Source organism: Suricata suricatta, chromosome 7, assembly GCF_006229205.1.
Source record: "Suricata suricatta isolate VVHF042 chromosome 7, meerkat_22Aug2017_6uvM2_HiC, whole genome shotgun sequence".
Lineage (NCBI taxonomy): Eukaryota > Metazoa > Chordata > Mammalia > Carnivora > Herpestidae > Suricata > Suricata suricatta.
In genome coordinates this window covers 101,287,349-101,308,252 of record NC_043706.1, presented here as the reverse complement: position 1 = coordinate 101,308,252, position 20,904 = coordinate 101,287,349, and the positions used below count along the sequence as shown (strand labels likewise).

Below are 20,904 nucleotides of genomic sequence, written 5' to 3'. Positions count from 1 at the left end.
GTTGACTTTTAAAAGTTAACCTTATGGGGAAGGAGTTGATTTTGGTAGTCATATAAATTTTGTTTTACATAAGAGATCAGGTGTGTGAAATGAAAGTTTTTAGGCTCATAAACCCAGATATATTTATTATTAATTTTCAATAGCTGTTTATGTAAATTGATAACCCAAAGAAATTAATAATCTCATAACTTTAACAAAACAAACTACCGTTAAAACTCTTGAGGCAATGCACGCATATGCATGTTTCTATCAAGATTATGGTGCCTAGAAGTGAAGTGACATGCTCTGTGTTTTGCAATAGGGGAGGAATATTCTGGATGGTTGAATAGGGAAGAAATATAAACACAAAATTCCACATTGCTATATCACATAGAAGCGTGTTGCAAAGTCATGAGATTTTTCTTTATTTTTCTCATATTCTTTTTTTCTCAAACACTAACACCAAAACCAACTTGAAAACCAGATGTATTTTGGGAAACCAAAAATATTGTTTTCCAGTACTCTTCCAACCCAAGAGGAGATTGAAAGTCTTCCTGCCTTCCCTCGAGAAAAACTGACTCTGCGTCTCCTGTTGGGAAGTGGGGCCTTTGGAGAAGTGTATGAAGGGACAGCAGTAGACATCTTAGGGGCTGGAAGTGGAGAAACCAAAGTAGCAGTGAAGGTAATGTGGATCTTTTAATTCCTTGACATGTTGGCTCAACATACTTACATTAATTTACATGGATGAAACTATAATAAAACATGAGTGATCTTAATTGAAAAGAGAACTGGTCGAAGGTAGAAGTCCATGCATGACTCCAGAAATTATAATTTTTCTTCCATTTCTTACATAAGCTCTGTAATTAACTTACCTCTAAAGTTACTAATTTGCTAAGTCTTGGCAGGCAGCTTTTCCCCTTCAAATGTACTATCAGAGAAGGAAGGTTGTAAAGCGTCTTCTCAGTGTCTTAGGTTCTAGGGCAGGTGTCGGGAGCTGCCAGAAGAGCTGCCAGAAGAAAAGACACGTGCCTGGACCTGCAAGATCAGCCACCCGCACAGCTGAGCTGCGTTATCACTCCCCGCACCGCAAGAGCTGCATTATCACCTTCAGCTGAGGCCTTCTTGTTTACCTCCCAAGCCTTTCTTGTTAGCCTCTTGGGCAACGATGTGCTGACTCTGCAGTCCTCGCCCTTGTTTCCTAGCAACTAACTCACGTCAACTGCCCGCCTTCTACCCTTTATAAGACATGCGTGGTCTCTCAATAAAGAGAGTGGCTTGATCAAAAAAAAAAAAAAAAAAAAAAAGGAAAGTGGCTTGATCAAAAAACGCTGCCTGGCCTCCACTCTCTGTGCTCCCTGTCTTGCCCTACTCTCACTCCCTCTCTCGGGAACCCGCATCGACTGACCCCGCTGGCCGGGGCAGGCAGGTAGTAAACATCGTTGGCTTGTTGGCCATTTGGTGTCAGTTCTAACTACACTACTCTGTCATTACAGTGCAAAAGCAGCTCCAGTCAATATGTAAACTAATGAGTGTGATTATCCTCTGGTAAAACTTTGCTTATGAGAATTGTAATTTGAATGTCATATAACTGTCATGCGTTAAGAAATATTCTTTTTTGATTTTTTCCCCAACCATTTGAAAAAGTAACATGTCAATTATGCCTGGGTAAAGCTGGAAAAATACAAAATTAAAGGCTAACAATTATTTTCAGATCTCAAGCTGTACAAAAATACACGGCAGGTTGGAATTGTTCTGTAAGCTATAGTTTGCTGACCCCTGTACTACAGTTATTCATCATGGTATATTTAATGTAGTTTTAAGGAAGCATTGTGTATATTCTCATATGTGTGTAAAACCTTTTGAGGAATGGTAATCCTTTATGGAACTGAGCAATAACCTGATAACTGCTTTTTAAGAATTTGTTGCTTTGAGGGTAGGTTATGCACTAGAAAAGTTAGCAAAATATTCTGCACTTCCAAGTGATATCATCTAAAAGGACTTAAATTACTGTAACCTCAAATGGTATAAACAAGTGTTTATTTTTCTCACATAATGAGAGGACTGCTGGCTTTGTGCAGTACTGTGTTAGGTCAGTCCCAGTAACTGTGAAATTCTCTTGACTTTGTACATGTGTGTTGCCTCATGTTCCCAAGAGGGTTGCCAAAGATCAAGCATCACATCTTCATTCAGGTTCAGGGGAAGGGGTAAGAATAAGGGTAAACACAGATGTTCAAAAAGTGAAAGTTTTTCACAAGCTTCTTTCTCCCCTTTTAGTAGTTTTCCCCTCATTGACCAGAATTGAGTCTGATGACCATCCCTATTTGCAAGGGAGGCTGGAGAATCAGAAAACACAATTTTTATGATTAGCTTAGATCAATTGTTTGGGACTGGGCATTTTGCCTCTAAGAAACAAATTGGGGTATTGTTAACAAGGAAGCAGGGGGAAACCTGATACTGAGTAAAAAACTTTGAAAAGTAAGAAACTGGCCTACATACCACATGTGTAAAAATTTCTACATTTTGGAGGGAATTTGTTTAAATGCTACTCAATCTTTTATCTCTCAGGGTTCCTCACTTGAACACTGGTTATAGCACAGGACTAACTTTAAATAAATTTACAGAGCACATGTGCATGTATTACCCTGATCTATATCTAGCTGTCAGGGTGAATATTACAAAACAAAACAAAACAAAGATTGTCTCCATTAACCCACTGAGCACAGAAACGTCTGCTATCCTGATTCCTGCCTTATTTTTATGTTGCATAGACCTTGAAGAAGGGCTCCACAGACCAGGAGAAGATTGAATTTCTGAAAGAGGCACATCTGATGAGGTATCTGGGCAGCTTTGAATTAATTTTTCATTGATATGAGTGGCAAGCTTTTATATCTGATGGGTATTCAAAATCTGTTACCATTCAAAATGACCTGACATACAGATCGTGCCCAAAATAAACATGGCTCAAGCTGAAACATAAATAGTCTGTAGTGACGAGGATTAGAGAGAAGCCAGTCTTTCAAAAGGCAGTCCTCAGGCAAAAGGTCTTCTTTATTTTACCTTCTGTAAGAAGTGTGTTTTGCAAGTAACTTCTGAAGCTGTTTCGCTTTAAGCATACTTATATTCTTCAAACCGTGTGATAACGGGTCAAGTAGATGGAGTAAGGGAGAAGTCTAAGTACAACGATGTCAGTGAAAATATCTCCTGTCTTGGTAAACTTGTCTTCAAAGGTAGAGTCAGATGCTGGTTGAGAAAACTGCTCAGACGCATCCTAAAGGGACGGCCTGAGGCAGTGGTCAACGGGATCCAAGCTGTGGGTTTTAACCAGTAGATCCAGAGCTTGCTGGCTTTGACGTATTGAGAAAGTGATTGAAGCCAAACCTGCATGCCTGACTTGTTTCTCCAAAAGGAAGAGATAATATTTCATAGTTGTGATGTCCGAAAATGTAATACTTTCAAATATCTTTTGAAGAAGGATAGTAGTTAAAATTACTTTCATTCCCAAAACATGAAATAGTTCATATAAACATGTTTTCTAAGGATCACCCTATTCTACCTATATGCACTGGCCACTAGGGGTTGCCAAATCATCTCTCTAAGGCAGGGACACAGGACAGTACTCCAAAAAGGGGACTTTCATTTATTACAGAAAAACAACAACAACAACAGGAAATTTGAAGGAAACTGTAGATGAAGAATTGTTCTGTTTCCCAAAGGTTCTCAGCCAGGGTGTCTGTTACTGTCATGTCATCCTGCCTGTCTCTGTCCACCTTTTAGCAAGTTTAACCATCCCAACATTCTGAAGCAGCTTGGAGTTTGTCTGCTGAATGAACCCCAGTACATTATCCTGGAACTGATGGAAGGAGGAGACCTTCTTACCTATTTGCGTAAAGCCCGGATGACAAAGGTAGAAAATGGGGTCTCGGTATTGGTTTTGTAATGCAAATGCCCCATAATTTCCTGCTCAATTTCCTTACATTCAAGAGGCTGATTCAATTTGGGCTGATGGTAGAAGCTTAGAAGACTTCTGTAGAAAGGATTCTTGTATTTTCTTCAGTTGGATTAGGACAATTAGAATCCTGGGCTAACTGCTGCTATTTTCTGTTTATTTGATCCTGTTTTTAGTATTTAACGGGAAAATAGGTACCTCACTGCCAGAATCATGTTTTCTGGAGAACAGAGGTTGTGTGGAGTTAGTTGGAAAGGCACATCTTTCTCTGAACTTTATCTATATGCCTGTCTGTCCCAAACTGATATTTGCAAGCCCTTATGTCTTTATTGAGGACTATGTGTTTCTACCCAGTTGGCATATCTGTTTGGATTTTCAAAAAAAATTAGTGGCTTAATTATTTTATCCTACTGCATGTTGAATTTTCAATCTTGGGGGAAATCTATGACTACCTACTATGAGAGGTGAGGCTTTAACTCTCTTAGATTTACTCATTATCAGTCCAAACCCCACGAGCTCCACACATAGAAAACTGTATCACACTTTTCCGATAAATCAGTATTGCAGATTTACATTACTATAACAATTACTTTGAGTAATTATAACTCAACTATTACTTTGAGTAATTGTTATAGTTGAGTTATAATTGAGTAATAACAATTGAGTTATTCAAATACTCTGATTGTGAGGTTTTCCCCCTTGGACTAAAATAATAAATGCCTCTTGTTTCCCCTCCCTTGTTTAGTTTTCTATATACCTAACTAAACTCTTGGACAGAATGGTAAGACTTCTATAAATATATATGTTAAATATATCACATAATCCAGCACCTAATGGTTTTTTCTTGGACACTTTTCTCCTAGAGGCAGTGTGGTGCTTGTCCTCTGGGTTAGCTGACTAGCTGTGGACCCAGGGCTTTCCTTCACATTTACCCTGGTGATTTCCTTGCTTGACCTTTGTTTCCTCTATTCCATGACTTCTTTGTTCTGTTTTAGAAGAGAGAAAGCATGAGAAAACATGCATGTGAGGCAAAAAAATCTCCTTTCACCTCCTCTTCTTGAGAAAATGTCCTTTATTCTTCCTTCACACTTGATGAACAAATTTGCTGGAGTCGAGGCTGAAAACCCCTTTGTCTTTGTTTTCTTGTTTCTTCTATTGCCTTTAAGAAGTCTTATGCCCTTATGGGGCACCTGGGTGACTCAGCGGTTAAGTGTCCAACTTTGGCTCAGGTCATGATCTCACAGTTTGTGAGTTTGAGCCCAATGTTGGACTCTGTGCTGACAGCTCAGAGCCTGGAGCCTGCTTCCGATTCTGTCTCCCTCTCTCTCTGCCCCTCTGCCCCTCCCTTGCTCACGTTCTGTCTCTGTCTCTCTCAAAATTAAAAAAAATAAGTCTTATGCTATTCTGATTCCTGGACTGATGATCAGTGATCTGCTTTTTGCCTCTCTGGAAATTTTAGGAAATGCTTATCTGTGGTACTTTTTTTTTTTCTTTTTTACCAATCTGGACCCTCACCCTGAAAAATCACCCCCTTCAGTTCTGGGATATTATTATTATTTAAAGTTTATTTACTTATTTTGATAGAGAAAGAGAGAGATAGAGAAAGAGAGAGCACAAGCGAGCATGTGTGGTAGGGGCAGAGAGAGAGGAAGAGACAGAATCTCAAGCAGGCTCTGTGCTGTGAGTGCAGACCTATGCGGAACTTGAACCCACGAACCATGAGATCATCACTTGAGCTGAAGTCAAGTCGAATGCTTAACTGACTGAGCCACCCAGATGCCCCTATATTAATTTTTGTGATAATAAATAAGATTCTTTGTCCCTTTTGCTTCCTTGTTCTAGAAACTCTATTGGTTGGATAATGGACCCCTCTGTTTTGTCCTTTTGTTCTGGTGGTGGTTTTCTCCTGTTTTCTAACTCTGTATTTTTGCCCTCAATTCTGGTAGGTTTCCATACCTTTTTAAATAGAATTAAAAATTTTAATTTTCCACACTCATTCTATATTTTGATGGCTCCTTAAAACAGTATTGTACTTTTTCTATGTGCAAAATCTTCTCTAATCTTTCCTGAGATACTAATTATAGTTTTTTTAAGTATTAATTTGCTTCCTGCATTGTCCTGATTTCCTTTATCCTCTTTGTTCTGGAATCTGTTTGTAACGTGAGAAGCTTTTCTCAAATGTTTGGTGATTTGCGGCTGGTCCATCTATTTAACAGTGAGGCCTGAGGACTGGAAGCTGTGTGCCTCTGGCAGCGTCCTTTTGGTTGTTATGTGGGACCCTGCCTTCTCACTGGGGGTCTCCCTAATCCTAAGATGACAGTATCTGCTTGTCTTTCTTGGCAAACTCCAGGTTCACTGGAGGGGAATCTGCTAGTCTCGGGCCTGAGGAATAAATTCCTAAGCCTCAGTTCAGGGAGGTGAGATGGGAAGGAGGTGGAGGTCTCAGGCTGAGTATGTGGACTCTTGTTTAATTTTCCTCTCCATGTTCAGCACAGAGGCTTAGTAGGACTGGTATCTTTGAACTTAGAGTTATTCTTGTTCAGTGTCTGTGTGTGTGTGTTCTGAAGAGGAGAGTTTCCTACTGTTGTGTGTGTGTGTGGGGCGGTGTGGGGGGGGGTGTCTAGGATCTAGTTAGTTCCTAAAATAAACTTCTAAACATTCCTCTTGCTTCCATTCCAGCCTTGCCTCTCACCCCTGCATTCAGAGATACCTGCTACCTACAATTGCAGAGCCTTAAGGGGGTTTTAGAGTGAAATGCAGCTTAATTCTTGTCTTTCCCCTGCAGGCAGCCAGGCTCTCTTGGCTCTGCTTCCCTTTCCCAAAATGTCTCATGCACTAAGTCTATTTTCTTGATATATTTATCCTTGTGAGGTTATAAACATTGCCCCCATACTGTCATTTTAGTAAGGTATGGGGAAAGAGTGGAACTAAAAATGCACGTACTGAATCCTACATATTTAACAAGAACGTTTATCCATAGATCTGGTTTGTTTGTTTGTTTGGGGTAGAGAAGATGAAGACTAAATAAAAATATGGACCTTGTCTTCCAAATTATTCCTTTTTAGTCAGGGGCCTGATGGTTATACTGATTGGTCCTCAAGTGGTCTTCCACTGCCTTCCCAGCCCAGCACACCTCCCATGCCTCACTGCCCTCACCCCAGCCAGACAACAGGATGCTGGTAGGTGCAGAGTGCCAGGCTCTAAGTCTCTATCATGCTAAGCTTATTTGGAGGCAGCCTTGTCTCCACAGGAAGTGCTCAGGGGCAATGTTCCAGAAGAGCCACAAACATCCTTCTGCCTGTCCCTGCTCCCAGACTACAGTGCTGGGTCGAATACATAAGGATTGATGACAAGTGGGCCCATAAACCTTAGGCTAGCCTTTTATTTTCAGTTTCTGCATCTATAGAATGGAATTTAAAAAAAATTTTTAAATGCTTTTTATTTATTTTTGAGAGACAGCTGGAGCAGAGGAGGGTCAGAGAGAGAGGGAGACACAGAATCTGAAGCAGGCACCAGGCTCTGAGCTGTCAGCACATAGCCCAACGTGGGGCTTGAACCCATGAACCATGAGATCACAAACTGACTGAGCCACCCAGGTGCCCCTAGACTGGGATATTGAATTTAGAACGTCTGCAGGCTCTTTTTAGCTTTGATTTCCCAAGATTATATTCAGATGGAAGAGAGTAAAAAAACAAAACCCAACCTATCAAAATAGTATAAATATGTAGCCAGATATAATCAAGTCATCCATTTTTTGCTGCATGTTTATTATGCAATAGTGAAAGCTGTGGCTCTTGTTTTCAAGGACCCTGCCACATGGTAGGGAGGTGAGTCACATAAAATAATTCATTTTCCCATAGAATGTGGGAGGGCCTACTGGAGTGCAATAGAGAGTATACCGTGAGCACAGAGGACAGAGATGATTTCCAACTGAGGAGACCTGGGAAGGCTTCATGGAGGGGGTCTTCTGTTTGAGACAACTGAAGTAGGGGATAGAACAGTCTCTGAAATTATACTTTCCTACATGAGTCATGAAAAGCCATTACTAGGAACAGACCCAGGTGGAGGTTCAGGATGTCTAGGGGGGTTCAGCAAGAAATAGGTGACAGGTGAGCCCAGAGCAGCAGTATCTGGCTGGACTCAAGGAGACCCAACATAGGGTGATGAGGTATCCCAACAGGTTGTCACAGGGGCTATCGGGAGCGAGTGATAGAGATAGAGGCTGGCAGGAAGCATTCTCAAAACCTGCCACACTGAAGTTCAGAACCAAGGTTGTAAGTGAGGAATATCTTCAGTAGAGTGGATTTTGCCACCAGCAAAGCAGGCTTCCACTCACTGAGGAGCCAATGAACCAGTTTGGGAGCCTCAGCAGGGACACGGACACAGGCCAAGAGACCAATGTCTGGTGTCTGCTGGACTTAAACAGTGTTGTGGGGCAATTGATTCTTGGGAGTAAGATCAAGCCTCTGTATCGGATCAAGGTAGGGTCAAGCAGGACCATGGCAATGTTGAGTCTGAGAACATGAGGAGCCTTCTTAGTTTTGGGACAAGACAAGGGCTTGTCAGGGGGGACCAGGGGGAGTGGCATCTAAGAGTACTCAACTATGAGAAATTGAGGGATTTAAAGGTTGGGAATCATTTGATATGGTCAATGAAGAATGTGGATGGAAATCAAGAACAAGAAGGACATTCTAGAATGATAGCAGAATTAAAGAAGAGGTTGAAAAATGCAGAGCAGGGATAAAGCACTGCTGGTGTCCCAGCATGATTGAAGCACAGGTTGTAAGAGGAGGCACCAGGGACATAAGTGGAGGCAAAGAGAGGTTGGTGCAGCCCAGGGCCGCCATGGATGCTGTGCTTAGGAACCTGTAATAGATTTCACAGTCATTGGGTCACAACGAAGTGGGCTGATTAAAGCATAAGAGGCTGGAGGCAAGTTTGGGCTGTGTCAGATAAGGATGATAAAGTCCTGAACCAGGGTAACTGTGGGGAAATGGCAGAGGAAAGACAATATATGAGTATAGCCTCAGAGAAGGAACTTTAAATTTTTTCCCTATGGTACCAATAAAAACTTCAACTGGCTTTTTTCATGTAGAAATCGTTGCAACCAGTATAGACTCCACTATATATTCATGCTGGCTTTCATGGAGGAGAGGAGTGATCTGTGACCTTGAACTAGAGTATTGTTAACAATTGCTAACAGATGGGGGCTCATCTGAGGAAGAAGCCCATTGCCATGACTGATATTACAGTGTGACATTGGGCCAATGACTAAACTAGCTAGTGCTGATTAAATTATCCTTATTACCTCTTAGGACAGCAGCTACTATTTATTAAGTTGCTTGTTACATACCAGCCAGATTACATTATTTTATTAACCCTATATAGTCAGTATTATTATTCCCATTTTACATATGAGAAAGTTACTTAGTGAATTGAGCAATGTAAACAAGTTCATGCAACTAGTAAGTACCAGAACTAGGTTTCAAATCTTGGTCTGTCTGACCTGTCACCCTGAGATCTTTCCAGTAAAGATCTAATATTGCCTCTGCTTACTAAAGATAGTCTTATTTATGTATATTTCAGTAGGAAGTATGTAAATCTAGTTCTTTTACTCCTTATTTGAATTCTTGTAACCATAGCTAAAAATGCTTTTAAGACATCACATATGTGTGTACATATGTATATGTATATGTTTTGTACTAACTAACTGGAAAAGTGCCCGTAATTTTTCTTTCATTTCTTACAGTCTCATGGTCCTTTGCTCACCTTGGTTGACCTTGTGGATCTGTGTGTAGATATTTCAAAAGGTTGCGTCTACTTGGAACAGATGCACTTCATTCACAGGTACAGTGATATTCTCGATACAAGGTTCCTACAGACATAGGCACAATAATTACCTGCAGTTTGGATAAAACACGTGAGATAATTAAACATCTTCATTACCTCAAAATTGCGAAAGTTTCTGTAAAAAGTCTCTCTTTTCTAAAGACTGACTAGGGCTACTTGTCTGATCTCTGGAACTTTATTATTAGCATTATTAAATATAGCTTCTGCCATAGGGATCTGGCAGCTCGGAATTGCCTTGTCTCTGTGAAAGACTATACCAGTCCATCACGGGTAGTGAAGATTGGGGACTTTGGACTCGCAAGGGACATCTATAAAAATGATTACTATAGAAAGAGAGGGGAAGGCTTACTCCCCGTCCGGTGGATGGCTCCAGAAAGTTTGATGGATGGAATCTTCACTACTCAGTCTGACGTATGGTAAGTTTAACAGCACACAGAGAAATTTAGGCAGAATCACCCAATGTCAGGGCCAGAAGGGAACTTAAATGGTCATCTAACCTGGTGAGACTAATCCTGGATATCAATATTTTCTCTTCTCACTTTAATCAGTTTGATCTGTTATTTTACAAGTATATGTGAAATATGTACAGTACTTCAAGTATTTTATCACAGTCCAAAAGCATAGAGGCTTTGACTAATAGGAATTCGTACATATGAATTGATGTCCAAGCATATGTCCAAATGCCTACTCTTTTGGCATGTGTGATCATTAATTTATAGGTAGATTTTAAATCATGGATCTCAAAAACATTATGACATTGAGGAGGTTTGGACAACTCTTTTATTATTAGAATAGGCTTTTTCATTTTTGCTTTTTGATCCCAAATTTTGATTAGAGCTATTGAAAATGTAAAGATTTGTTTAATAATTTTCAAGCTGAACTGGCCATAGGCAAAATTTGTGATGAGATAAAGTTGGTTCCAGTGTTGCCAGTTCACATGCATGCCTTTCCTCTGCACATTTACTAGCATTCAAACTCAGGGAGAAAAGGGTGAAACACCTTCTTGCTTACGCCTATGTGAGTCTGCAGAGTGATGCTAGGAAAACCGTAAGTAGTGGAGGTCTGCAGTGCGATTTCAGCCAGGTAGGAGGAAGTGTGTGTGTGTGTGTGTGTGTGTGTGTGTGCGCGCGCGCTCGTGCATGCGCGTGAGCCTCCACTAAGTCTTTCTATCACCTTTGAAGTGTTGCTGGTAGGCAGTTGCTTTTTCTACTTTTTTTTTTTTTTTTTAAGAACAACTTGCTTTTAAGTCTCCCATTTGCCTTTTATGGGACCTGTAATGCCAATCACAAAGTAGACCCAAATAGCCCCAGGAATAATTACATTGGAGAAACTACTGTAAACATGATGCTTGTAGTAAGTATAATTAAAGTAAACTATTTAACATCCTTTAGGTCTTTTGGAATTCTGATTTGGGAGATTTTAACTCTTGGTCATCAGCCTTATCCAGCTCATTCCAACCTTGATGTTTTAAACTATGTGCAAACAGGAGGGAGACTGGAGCCACCAAGAAATTGTCCCAATGATTTGTAAGTTAATTATGCTAATATAACACCTAAAACCCGAAAACACTTGCCTATGCAATCTTATGCCTCATGGGCATGGTATTTTAAAATAAAAACTGGAATTTGTATATTTGTGTTGTCTATACAAAATATAAGTCGATTGTAACATTTAATTGACTAAATACATGATGATCTCTTTTACATATACATGATATTTCATTTCAGAAACAACATTTAGAAGAGTAGAATATATTTATATTCTTGAGAGATTAATTTTAAAAAATTAATAAAAGCTTTGTGTTTGTCTCTATACACACACTCATTTTACTTTGGAAGACCTAATTTGGCTAATATCTTACTTTGCATATTAAGAGATTCTATTAAAGAGGAATATATTGTTTAAAAGTTAGATTGCCTTTGCTGATGCAGGTGATATTGGGATATAGTACTACTAAAAATTACACAGGTTGTGATTTATTTATGAACTTAACACAAAGTGACTAAGTGTTAGTGAGTCTATCAAACTGATCCTGGCTCCTCTTGAAGTCTAATAATTTATGATTCTCAGGAGAGTAAGTGATTTTGATCTAATTACAAAAGAGAAATAAGCTCAGTTATTTTGCTGAGTAATCATCTACCTTTTTGTGAAGAACATCAGCAGAAATAAGGAAGTTTTGCAACTTTTTCCAAAGGATATTTTACCCAAGACATGTTTTGAAAGGAACAAATACTGACCAAGTATAAACTACTGTTATGTACATGGTACCATGCCACATATTGTATGGAATACATGGGTGTTTAAATAATGGCGCCAGCACCTCAGCGTCTCAGAATGTATTTTGAAAGAGAAGAAACACACATGGAACAGTTGGATAACACGCCAACACGTAATAAAGTGCTAAACTGTGTGGTACAGACAAGTGCAGAAGGAATTAGCAGCGTGTGGATACACACCGTGGTTGTACTGCCTTGACTAGGCTGTGTTATTTTAGAGGATTATTCAGACTGGAGCCAAAAGATGATTAAGAACTGGGCACCTTGGTTGGATGTTCTACTGCTGAATGGTTTTGTATTATTTAAATCTTCCATTCAGAAGAAGAAGATTTGAGTCACTGCTTGTTTCTGATTTAGCTTTTACCGGGGACATTTACAGGGAGATCAGATGTATGCATACCTGACCAAGTTTGGTGACCATGCTTAAAAATGATTCGTGATCCTTTGGGGGGAAATGGAAAATATTCTGGAAATTGGAAGTAAGAAATTACACAAAATTTGAAAACCTCTGACCTTGGGTTTGAGGAAATCTCAGCCTTCCTAAGCAGGAAATACATTTTTATTAGTTAGCAAACTAATCACTGCTGTACAGCTCTTACCTATCTTTCAAATTCTCAGAAATTTCCCTCAGGATTTCAATTGCACAAAATTTTCATTATCCTGTTAGAATTTTATCTGGCATATTTCCTCCCCTGGGGGTACAATTATGCAATTTTTTTTGGATAGGCACTTTAGGATTCAATCACAGAATTATACATTTTGATTGACATAAATCATACCTACCTTTACTTTGGGGAGGATGGCGGTGAATAATTACTTGGTGGTTGTGGAGCAGGAAAATGTAGGCATGTTGGATTTACTCTACTCAAATGGATCCAAAAACGCTACTAGGAGGAGGAAGAAGAGATGCTATAAAAGTGCTAGAAGAACATTTCTGTTTATAGGCAGAAAAGATATTTTATATAACATTGATATATATTTATAAAGCATATATTTATATAAGTTATATAATATTCTATATAACCTTATTTTGAACAATTCATTGGTTGAACACATTATTGATCTAATTTTACAAAAAATATAGTTTCCTTAAAGCCAAAGTTTTCCATTGGTGGTTTTGAAGTTCATTTGAACATCTGTAATTAAAAAGTACACAATGCTCCCAGCCCCCTGAGTGTTCTCAGAGCCCTGGGAAGGGTTAAGGATCCATTGCCAACCAGGAAAACAAGCTGTGCTAGGAAATGGAGCTCTCAGCCATGCCATTCAATCTGGCTGTGGCCTTAAGTTGTCATGATAAAGATTAACTACTCTCCTTAGAGTACAGAGGGAACTGAGTTTTATTTGAAGCAGTTCTCTGAGATCACAGGCCCAGCTTAGAGGGTTGAAAGTCTGCACTGAGCCATGCTGCACCTTCTATTCACTGCCTAAATGCTCAGCACCTGGATGCACTCTGGGTCAGGTGAGCCCATAGATGGCTACGCTGTGCTCAGCTATTAATGGAATGCAGGAGTTCAGAGCATTCCTGCCCTTCTTTTCGTAGCCTGGGATGTACGGTGGAAAGCCCAGTCCTCAGTATTCTCTTCAACTTTCAGTTTGCACAACATCCGCACCACTCTGGAGAAGAAATGGGATCAAAGGGCAATCTGCTTCAAGTGAGAGCTCTTTGGGGTTCTGTGACAGATGTAGCACAGTGGCAACTGGAATAACTGGAGAGTCTCTCAAATGTAGGAGGCAACAATGGGAGAACATGAAGGTTCACCATCTTATATTTACCTCTTAAAAATATATGTAGACTTAGATGCCAGTTGGGTCTTTCTGGGGTTGGGTATAATGAGTAAGAAAGTACTTAAAAATCTGTGTCCTATGTGCTTTGTTTCAATTTCTATAGAAACGCATCCCCTTAATACTGAAAGATGATATGAAATTTTCATCTGTTGAATTTCTTTTTTTTAATTTTTAAAATGTTTTTATTTATTTTTGATAGAGAGAGACAGAGAGTGACAAGGGGATGGGCAGAAAGAGAGGAAGACACAGAATCTGAAGCAGTCTCCAGGCTCTGGTCTGTCAGCACAGAGCCCGACATGGGGCTCAAACTCATGAACCACGAGATCATGAACTGAGCCGAAGTTGGGCACTTAACCAACTGAGCCGCCCAGGTGCCCCTCATCTGTTGAATTTCAGTTGCTTTATGAATTCAAGGACTTTACTACTCCTCATAGACACCAAAAATGAACATGGCTAATGAGTCTCATGCTATTTTTAAAAACACTGAGGCAAAAAAGACTAAAGGGTTGGCGTGGTGAATGGAGGAATTTGAACTTGAACACTTAGCTAGGTGAGATATTTCAAGCATGAGTGAGTATTCTACTTAGCTAGAAACACCAGGGAGGGAAACTTTTTACAAAGTGAATGGCCTGTAAATTTATTTAGAGTAGCACGTTCAAATATTTGTAACTATAACTTTGTACAAGTATCAAATGCATGATACTGAATTATGACAAGTGTATATTTGTAAGGGAAGACCCAAAGCCAAAGGTCTAGTTATTAATTCATCTGAAAGATATAAGAGATCCATTTTTAAAAAAGTATTATTTTTTTTGCGTGAGAGTGAGCAAGGACAAGCAAGGGAGGGGCAGAGAGAGAAGGAGGGAGAGAATCCCAAGCAGGGTCTGCACTGTCAGCACAAAGTCTGAAGCAGGACTCGAACCCATTAACCAAGAGATCATGACCTGAGCTGAAATCAAGAGTGGGATGCTCAACCGACTGAGCCACCAACGTATCCCAAGAATCCCATTTTTTAGAAGTTGTTAAATTCATAAAATCCTTTTCATTCCATTGCCAGCTTAATGCTGTCCAAGAGCACAAGTTGTACTCTTTACTTTTAAATAGCTATTGCTTTATGGAGTTCCTCTTTCCTTTATTTAGTGCAACTCTGTGTTCATTTCAGGATGGCAGGAGAGAAAGATTTGATATACTTTCATATCATACACTTTTGCCATCAGAAAGTTTAAAATAATGAATGATTGGGTTCAATGTAAATCAAATCATACATAGATGAGAGATAATAGGAAAGTTTATTTATATACATTACCTGGATTAAACAGGAGGTTGAAGGTTTGGAGGGTGGTGTGAGTGGGTGAGAAATAGCTTGGCTAAGTGGCAACTGAAAGGATGGCTATCCTCTTTCCGTTCTTTCTCCTTCTCCCCTTCCTTGTTCCTTCTCACTTTTAAAAAAAGTTTATTTTCAAAAAGGGGTGGGGGAGAGAGGGAGAGGGAGAGGGAGAGAGAAGGGAAAGGGCAGAGAGAGAGGAAGAGAGAATTCCAAGCAGGATCTGATGCAGGGCTCAAATGCAGGAACCATGAGATCATGACCTGAGCTGAACGAAGAGTCAGATGCCAAACTGACTGAGCCACCCAAATGCCCCATTTCTTGCTTTGTCTTTTCTCTCCTAAATAATCTCTATTAAGTATCTCGAGTCCTTTGTAGAAGTGAGGCAGATTATAAACAAATAAGTAAAAAACTTCATGATTAAAATATGATGAGTCTTGAGAGATTCCACTTACATTTTGGCAATACCTTTGAATCACAACTTTATTTTCAGAAGACATATGATTCCCATGGTGAATTCTACTTTCTCCTCTCGTTTCTTAGGACAACCCTTAGGTTAATCAAGATTTTACTTTAACTGTTGGTTTAAATTTCACGATTGAATATAAGTTATAATATTTTATTTCAGAGTCTAACCATCCTTCATTTAAGTCTTTGTATCATCCCTATTTTTAAATGAGAGGTTATAAAGAAAAATGTAAAAGATAGGTTCTTGGCTGTGATTCTAATTTTTAATAAGTAGAGTCAAGTTTCACATTCTATATCCAGAATGTAAATTCCTTATAATATATGTGAAGTTATCAGATGAATACTGGAAAATAGACCAATATTAGGTTTCCCCAAAGTACTCTAACTTTTAGTACTAACCCTGATCTGAGGTGCTTGTCAAGAAATGAAAGAGAAGTGGGCTTTGCATGCATCCTATGATGTAATGGAGATTCCATTATAATTTCTTACATAGATACTGGCTATTTTAAATATAATACCTATAATGATTTCTTGGTGATTGTCACCTAGTGATTGAATACATTCTTACTCTAGTACCATGGTCGTTACCTTAGTACAAACCTTCATGATCTCTCCCTTTGTCTTTAATAACGTCTTTGCTTCTAACTTTTCCTTCTACAATTCACTCTCCACATATATCAGCTGGATTAATTTTTTAAAAATTTAAGATCATGCCTTCTTAAAAACGTTCAACACTTCCCATTGTAGTGTCATGAAATCCAATCCTAGTCTGTCCTGTGAGACCTGCATGATTTCTTCCTCCTCTTCTCATCTCCTCTTTTACACTCACCCCCTCAATGACAGTTCTTCAGCCAAACTGGCTTTCTTTCAGATTCTAAAATGAGCCACGTTGTTTCCTAATTTAGGAATTTACACATGTTTTTCCCTCTTCTAATGTGTTCCCTGACTCCCATCCCCACCCTATTCCCATGACTAGCATCTTATTTTCCTACAAAGTTCTTTGGATTAAATGTCACCTTTTCAGAGTGTGCTTCTGAGAGCAACTTACTAAAAATGTTCCATCTCTATTAGATTTCACTTTTGTTTTCAGTACTTTTTTTAGAACTTGCCATTTGTAATTGTATATTAATCTGTTGATATAGTAGTACTAATATTTTTAAATACTTCCAATCTTACATTTACATTATCAGTTTTACTCTCTGCCCACAATATGCCTTCTAGCTCCAGAGAGTAAAAACAAACAAAAAAAGAGCAGATATTTGACCTTTTTAGAAAAACAGTATACTTGAAATCTAGGTTTGGAGGAAGGCGAGGTTATCTAGAATCCTTTAGCTTCTTGTTAGTATGCTAAATGCCAGGTTTGAGTGACTAGAACCTGTAATGCTATATAAGGATAATCTAATTAAAAAGAGGAGCAGTAGAAGCTACATTTCTTTGAAGCCCTGGGGATGTGCAAGACGAAGAGACCTTGACAGAGGTTGGAGGGCAAAGATTTGGCTATCTAGGTCCTGAAAAACCTCTTGTGTAAGTTTCAGTGAGACTAAGTGTGGGCAACTGCCCACCTCTCCCGATATGGGAGGATGGGAAGTTGATCATTGAGCCATGGACCCCTCTCCCATACTGACATGGAGACCTAGCATCATGAATAAGGTAGAAGGGATGTCCAGACAGAGAAGGTCAAGCTTGCATTCCAAGCCTCCTTTGTTTCCCATTCATTGTGGACGTTTTGTTGAAAGCTAGAGATTAGGGCAAGGAGCATCCTTTAGTCTCACAATAGAAACAGGTAGGGATCCCCTGGGCCTTGTCAGCATATACAGGACACGAGGCAGTTTCTGAGATGGTTATAGCTAGAGTGAGGAAAGGGAAGACCAGTTCAGTGGGGGGTAGGTGGGCAGGAGAATACAAAGAAAAGGTAAAGAAATCAGAGATTGCAGATAGCAGCTATGCCTACAGAATGGACCGGGCCAGTTACTCCTTTTTCAATTCCTGAACATTCTATTCTGAGACTAGCAAAGATCTGCAGGGCACAGAGGAGTCCAAAGGATTTTTCACTGTGTCATCATAAGTCATATAAGACTTTCACCCAACATATATCCTGCCACCATCTTGAAGAAGACAGAGGTAGAAGTAGCCTAAAATTAGAGCTATTATTCAGAAAAGATGGAGCATTACCTAAAAAGACTTTAAATATTGAATTATACCAGCTTTTAAAACACCATTGTACTGAATGGAGTTAATTTTTTTTCTTTCTAGGGGGAGGCTCTAAGAAAGACCTAATTAGCAGCAGACAATATAAAAGAGCTACATCTTTCTCTGTTCATATGAGTTGTAGTGAGATAAATTTTTGTCACCTTCTTACATTTACTATATGTATTTCTATAAGGAGAGTAGCCCCTACCACATCCCTAGCTGTTTATGTAGTGTTGGTATATAATAAGTTTCCAACAAGTCTTTGCTGAATGAATGAACACAGTTAAGAATGTTACACAGACATTTCTTAGACAGCTGTTAAGGAAAAAATAATGTTTAATAAACCAGCCACTAATGTCTGAAGAAACTGAATCTCTTACTTGACAGTGTAATGAGGAGTTAAAAGCACTAGAACTGAATGTGGTTTCTACCTCGGGTTCTGCTGCTAAAGATCCAGGTGGTTTAGAGTAATCTTAGATTTTGTTTTAGATATCAATGTGTGAATGTAAAGTCTTCATATTCTTAGTAATTTCTATCGCTGTTAGTGCCCTTATGTGTTGAGCAATCATTTTCCAACCATTGATTTATCTATTTATTTGGGTTAATAACTTAAAAATAATAGCTTTTTGAAAAAAGGTGTTATCTAACAAAGGTAGTAATATTGGAAGGCACTATTAACTGAAACCAAAGATTTTGTTCTGGCTTACTTATCCTAATTATGAAAAATGGGCAGCAACTCAAATTTGTTGCCTTCTCAAATGACCTTACCTGATTGTCAGTCCGGCCATTTAGTAATCTCCAGTCACCATTTACTTTTGTGTCTTTACCTGTGCATCCAGATGGAAACTGTTGACCCAGTGCTGGGCTCAAGAACCTGATCAAAGACCTACTTTCCACAAAATACAAGACCAGCTTCAGTTATTCAAAAATGTTTCCTTAAATAGTATATCTCAATGCAGAGAAGAAGCAGACCCCAGTGGAGTCATAAATGAGGGCTTTGAAGGTAAGTTTGATTCTTTTTCAGAATTTTCTGGTTTTCTCTCTAGTCTGAATTGAACAGGTTAAAATGGGGTATACCTAGAAGACATTTTATGGTGAGTAAGAAAAATAATATACTGATACCATGTATTCATTGTACTCCTTTTTGGAAATTATTATGATTTTTTTTATTAAAAATATTTTTAGAGAGTGGCAGTGCACACACATGCATGCATGTGGGGGGGCAGAAAGAGAGAGGGAGGGAGGGAGGGAGGGAGGGAGGGAGAGAGAGAGAGAGAGAGAGAGAGAGAGAGAGAGAGAGAGAGAGAATCTGCTCAGCACAGAGCCAGAGGCAGGGCTAGATCCCATGACCCTGGTACCATGACCTGAGCCAAAATCAAGAATTAAACCCTCAACCGACTGAGCCACCCAGGTGCTCCTGGAAGTTGTTTTGATTTGTGTACTAAATTAAAAAAAAAAAAAGAATAGTGATGTGGCCCCTGGATTTATAATCTAAGATAGTAAGGAGGAGAATGGACATATTAGACTATGTTTTCATGCCATCTATTTTCCTTCCCCTCCGTTCCTCATACAGTTTCACCCTCAAGTGCAGAGCTGAGTTAATTACAGACTGCTAGTTGGTGGTGTATCATGATCATTGGTCTGTGCAGGGCTTTTCTCTCCTGTTTGTTTAGTCCCTTTATCTTCATATTCTTCTCCTGTTCTACTTCCTCCCTCCTCTTGCCCGACAACCATTCTAGTGTCTTTAACGTGTATCTTTTCATTTGTATGTTTTGCTGCAAATGTGAATTGTTTTGTATGCACAGATGCCACTGGGTTTGTAAAGCTTCTTTTCTTTTTCATTGAGCACGATGTGTTTAGGAGCCATCCGTGTTGCTGTATATGTCTACTTGTTGGCTTAGGGATTTTGCTAGGATTATTGTAGTGGCTCACGCCTTGTGAAGGTCTAGTCTGATCCCACAGCTTTAGGAATTTGGTAAGTAAGGCAGAACCATTCAACTGTGATAGACTGTTTTTAGTTCAACGAAAAGTACAAAATGGAATTAAAATGTAATAGTCATCTAATTCATTTTCAAAATCAGGTTTATCATACCTTTGTGCACTGGGCTGTGGAAAAACGAATTTTCAGATGATCCTCTCCAGCTGCTCTAGAACTCCTTCCGGCTACTAAACATTCCCAGGGTTCTTTGTGAATGCAGACATTTTGGCTTAAAAATAAAGCTGGCAAGATGGGCCACGAGTCAGGAACCTCTCAGAAATCAGGCCTCTTAGTGTTTGCAGTGACTGATTACAGGGGCTGATCACCGTTGCGGAGTCGGGCGTGGGACCTTCGCTGGGGTGATGCACCTGACTAATAAATAGGGAAGAATAAGAAGCACAGGGTGATCATCTACTTCTCTTGTATGTCGTGTTTCTGAATACATATTGGGAGTAAATGAGGATCCATGACATGCGTGGAAATAAAACTGATCATTTGCCTGCTTTAGTAAGACTAGTTAGGCGACAGACTGGAAGGGGCTGTGCTTGTCTGGAGCATGCGTCGTAACCCTTGTCAGCGGAGCCTTGTTGATAGTCTCACATCGGCTCCACCTGCAGTCTCATCACGGGGAACTCAGCTAATTCTCACGCCAGTGACCGAGCCCCAAGGGGTTACAACTGCTGTAGCAACCCCGCCTTTTGGGGGTTTCTGTACATATAAGTGCCTGTGTGATGATCACACAGGATAAGAAAAGACAGATTGTAAGCCATTCTAGACGCTGTCAAGTCCTTCTCATTTTCCCAGCATGTACTTAATGTATTTTTCTAAATGAAATTTTGATAACAATTAAAAAATTATTTCCACAGATACTTATTGACTTGTTGCAAGGCATAGTGTTAAGCACCTAAGTTTAATGTGTTCCATTGGGTTTAAGAAAAAAAAAGGAGGCAAGACTATTTCTTTCCCTTGAGAAACTTTAGAGTCAGTTTCTTAAATTTTGTGTATAAATTTAATGCTTTTATTGGATCTCCTTGTCATAGGACAGTGTCTCTATCTCTAGAGTTTTGCTGAAGCCATTTGAATCTGCTGTTGCTTGGCCTGGTTCTTA

General features: G+C 39.4%; 1 protein-coding gene across 1 annotated transcript in view; it reads left to right on the top strand.

Moving 5' to 3' along the window:
* Nucleotides 1-20,904, top strand: part of ROS1 (ROS proto-oncogene 1, receptor tyrosine kinase) — a 104,040-nt gene that overhangs the window by 77,288 nt on the left and 5,848 nt on the right. Inside the window, exons 36-42 of the mRNA XM_029945461.1 lie at nt 499-661; nt 2,748-2,812; nt 3,754-3,883; nt 9,675-9,772; nt 9,988-10,191; nt 11,167-11,301; nt 18,658-18,821. Coding sequence (XP_029801321.1) covers nt 499-661; nt 2,748-2,812; nt 3,754-3,883; nt 9,675-9,772; nt 9,988-10,191; nt 11,167-11,301; nt 18,658-18,821 — 959 coding nt within the window. The remainder of the gene's footprint in view (nt 1-498; nt 662-2,747; nt 2,813-3,753; nt 3,884-9,674; nt 9,773-9,987; nt 10,192-11,166; nt 11,302-18,657; nt 18,822-20,904) is intronic.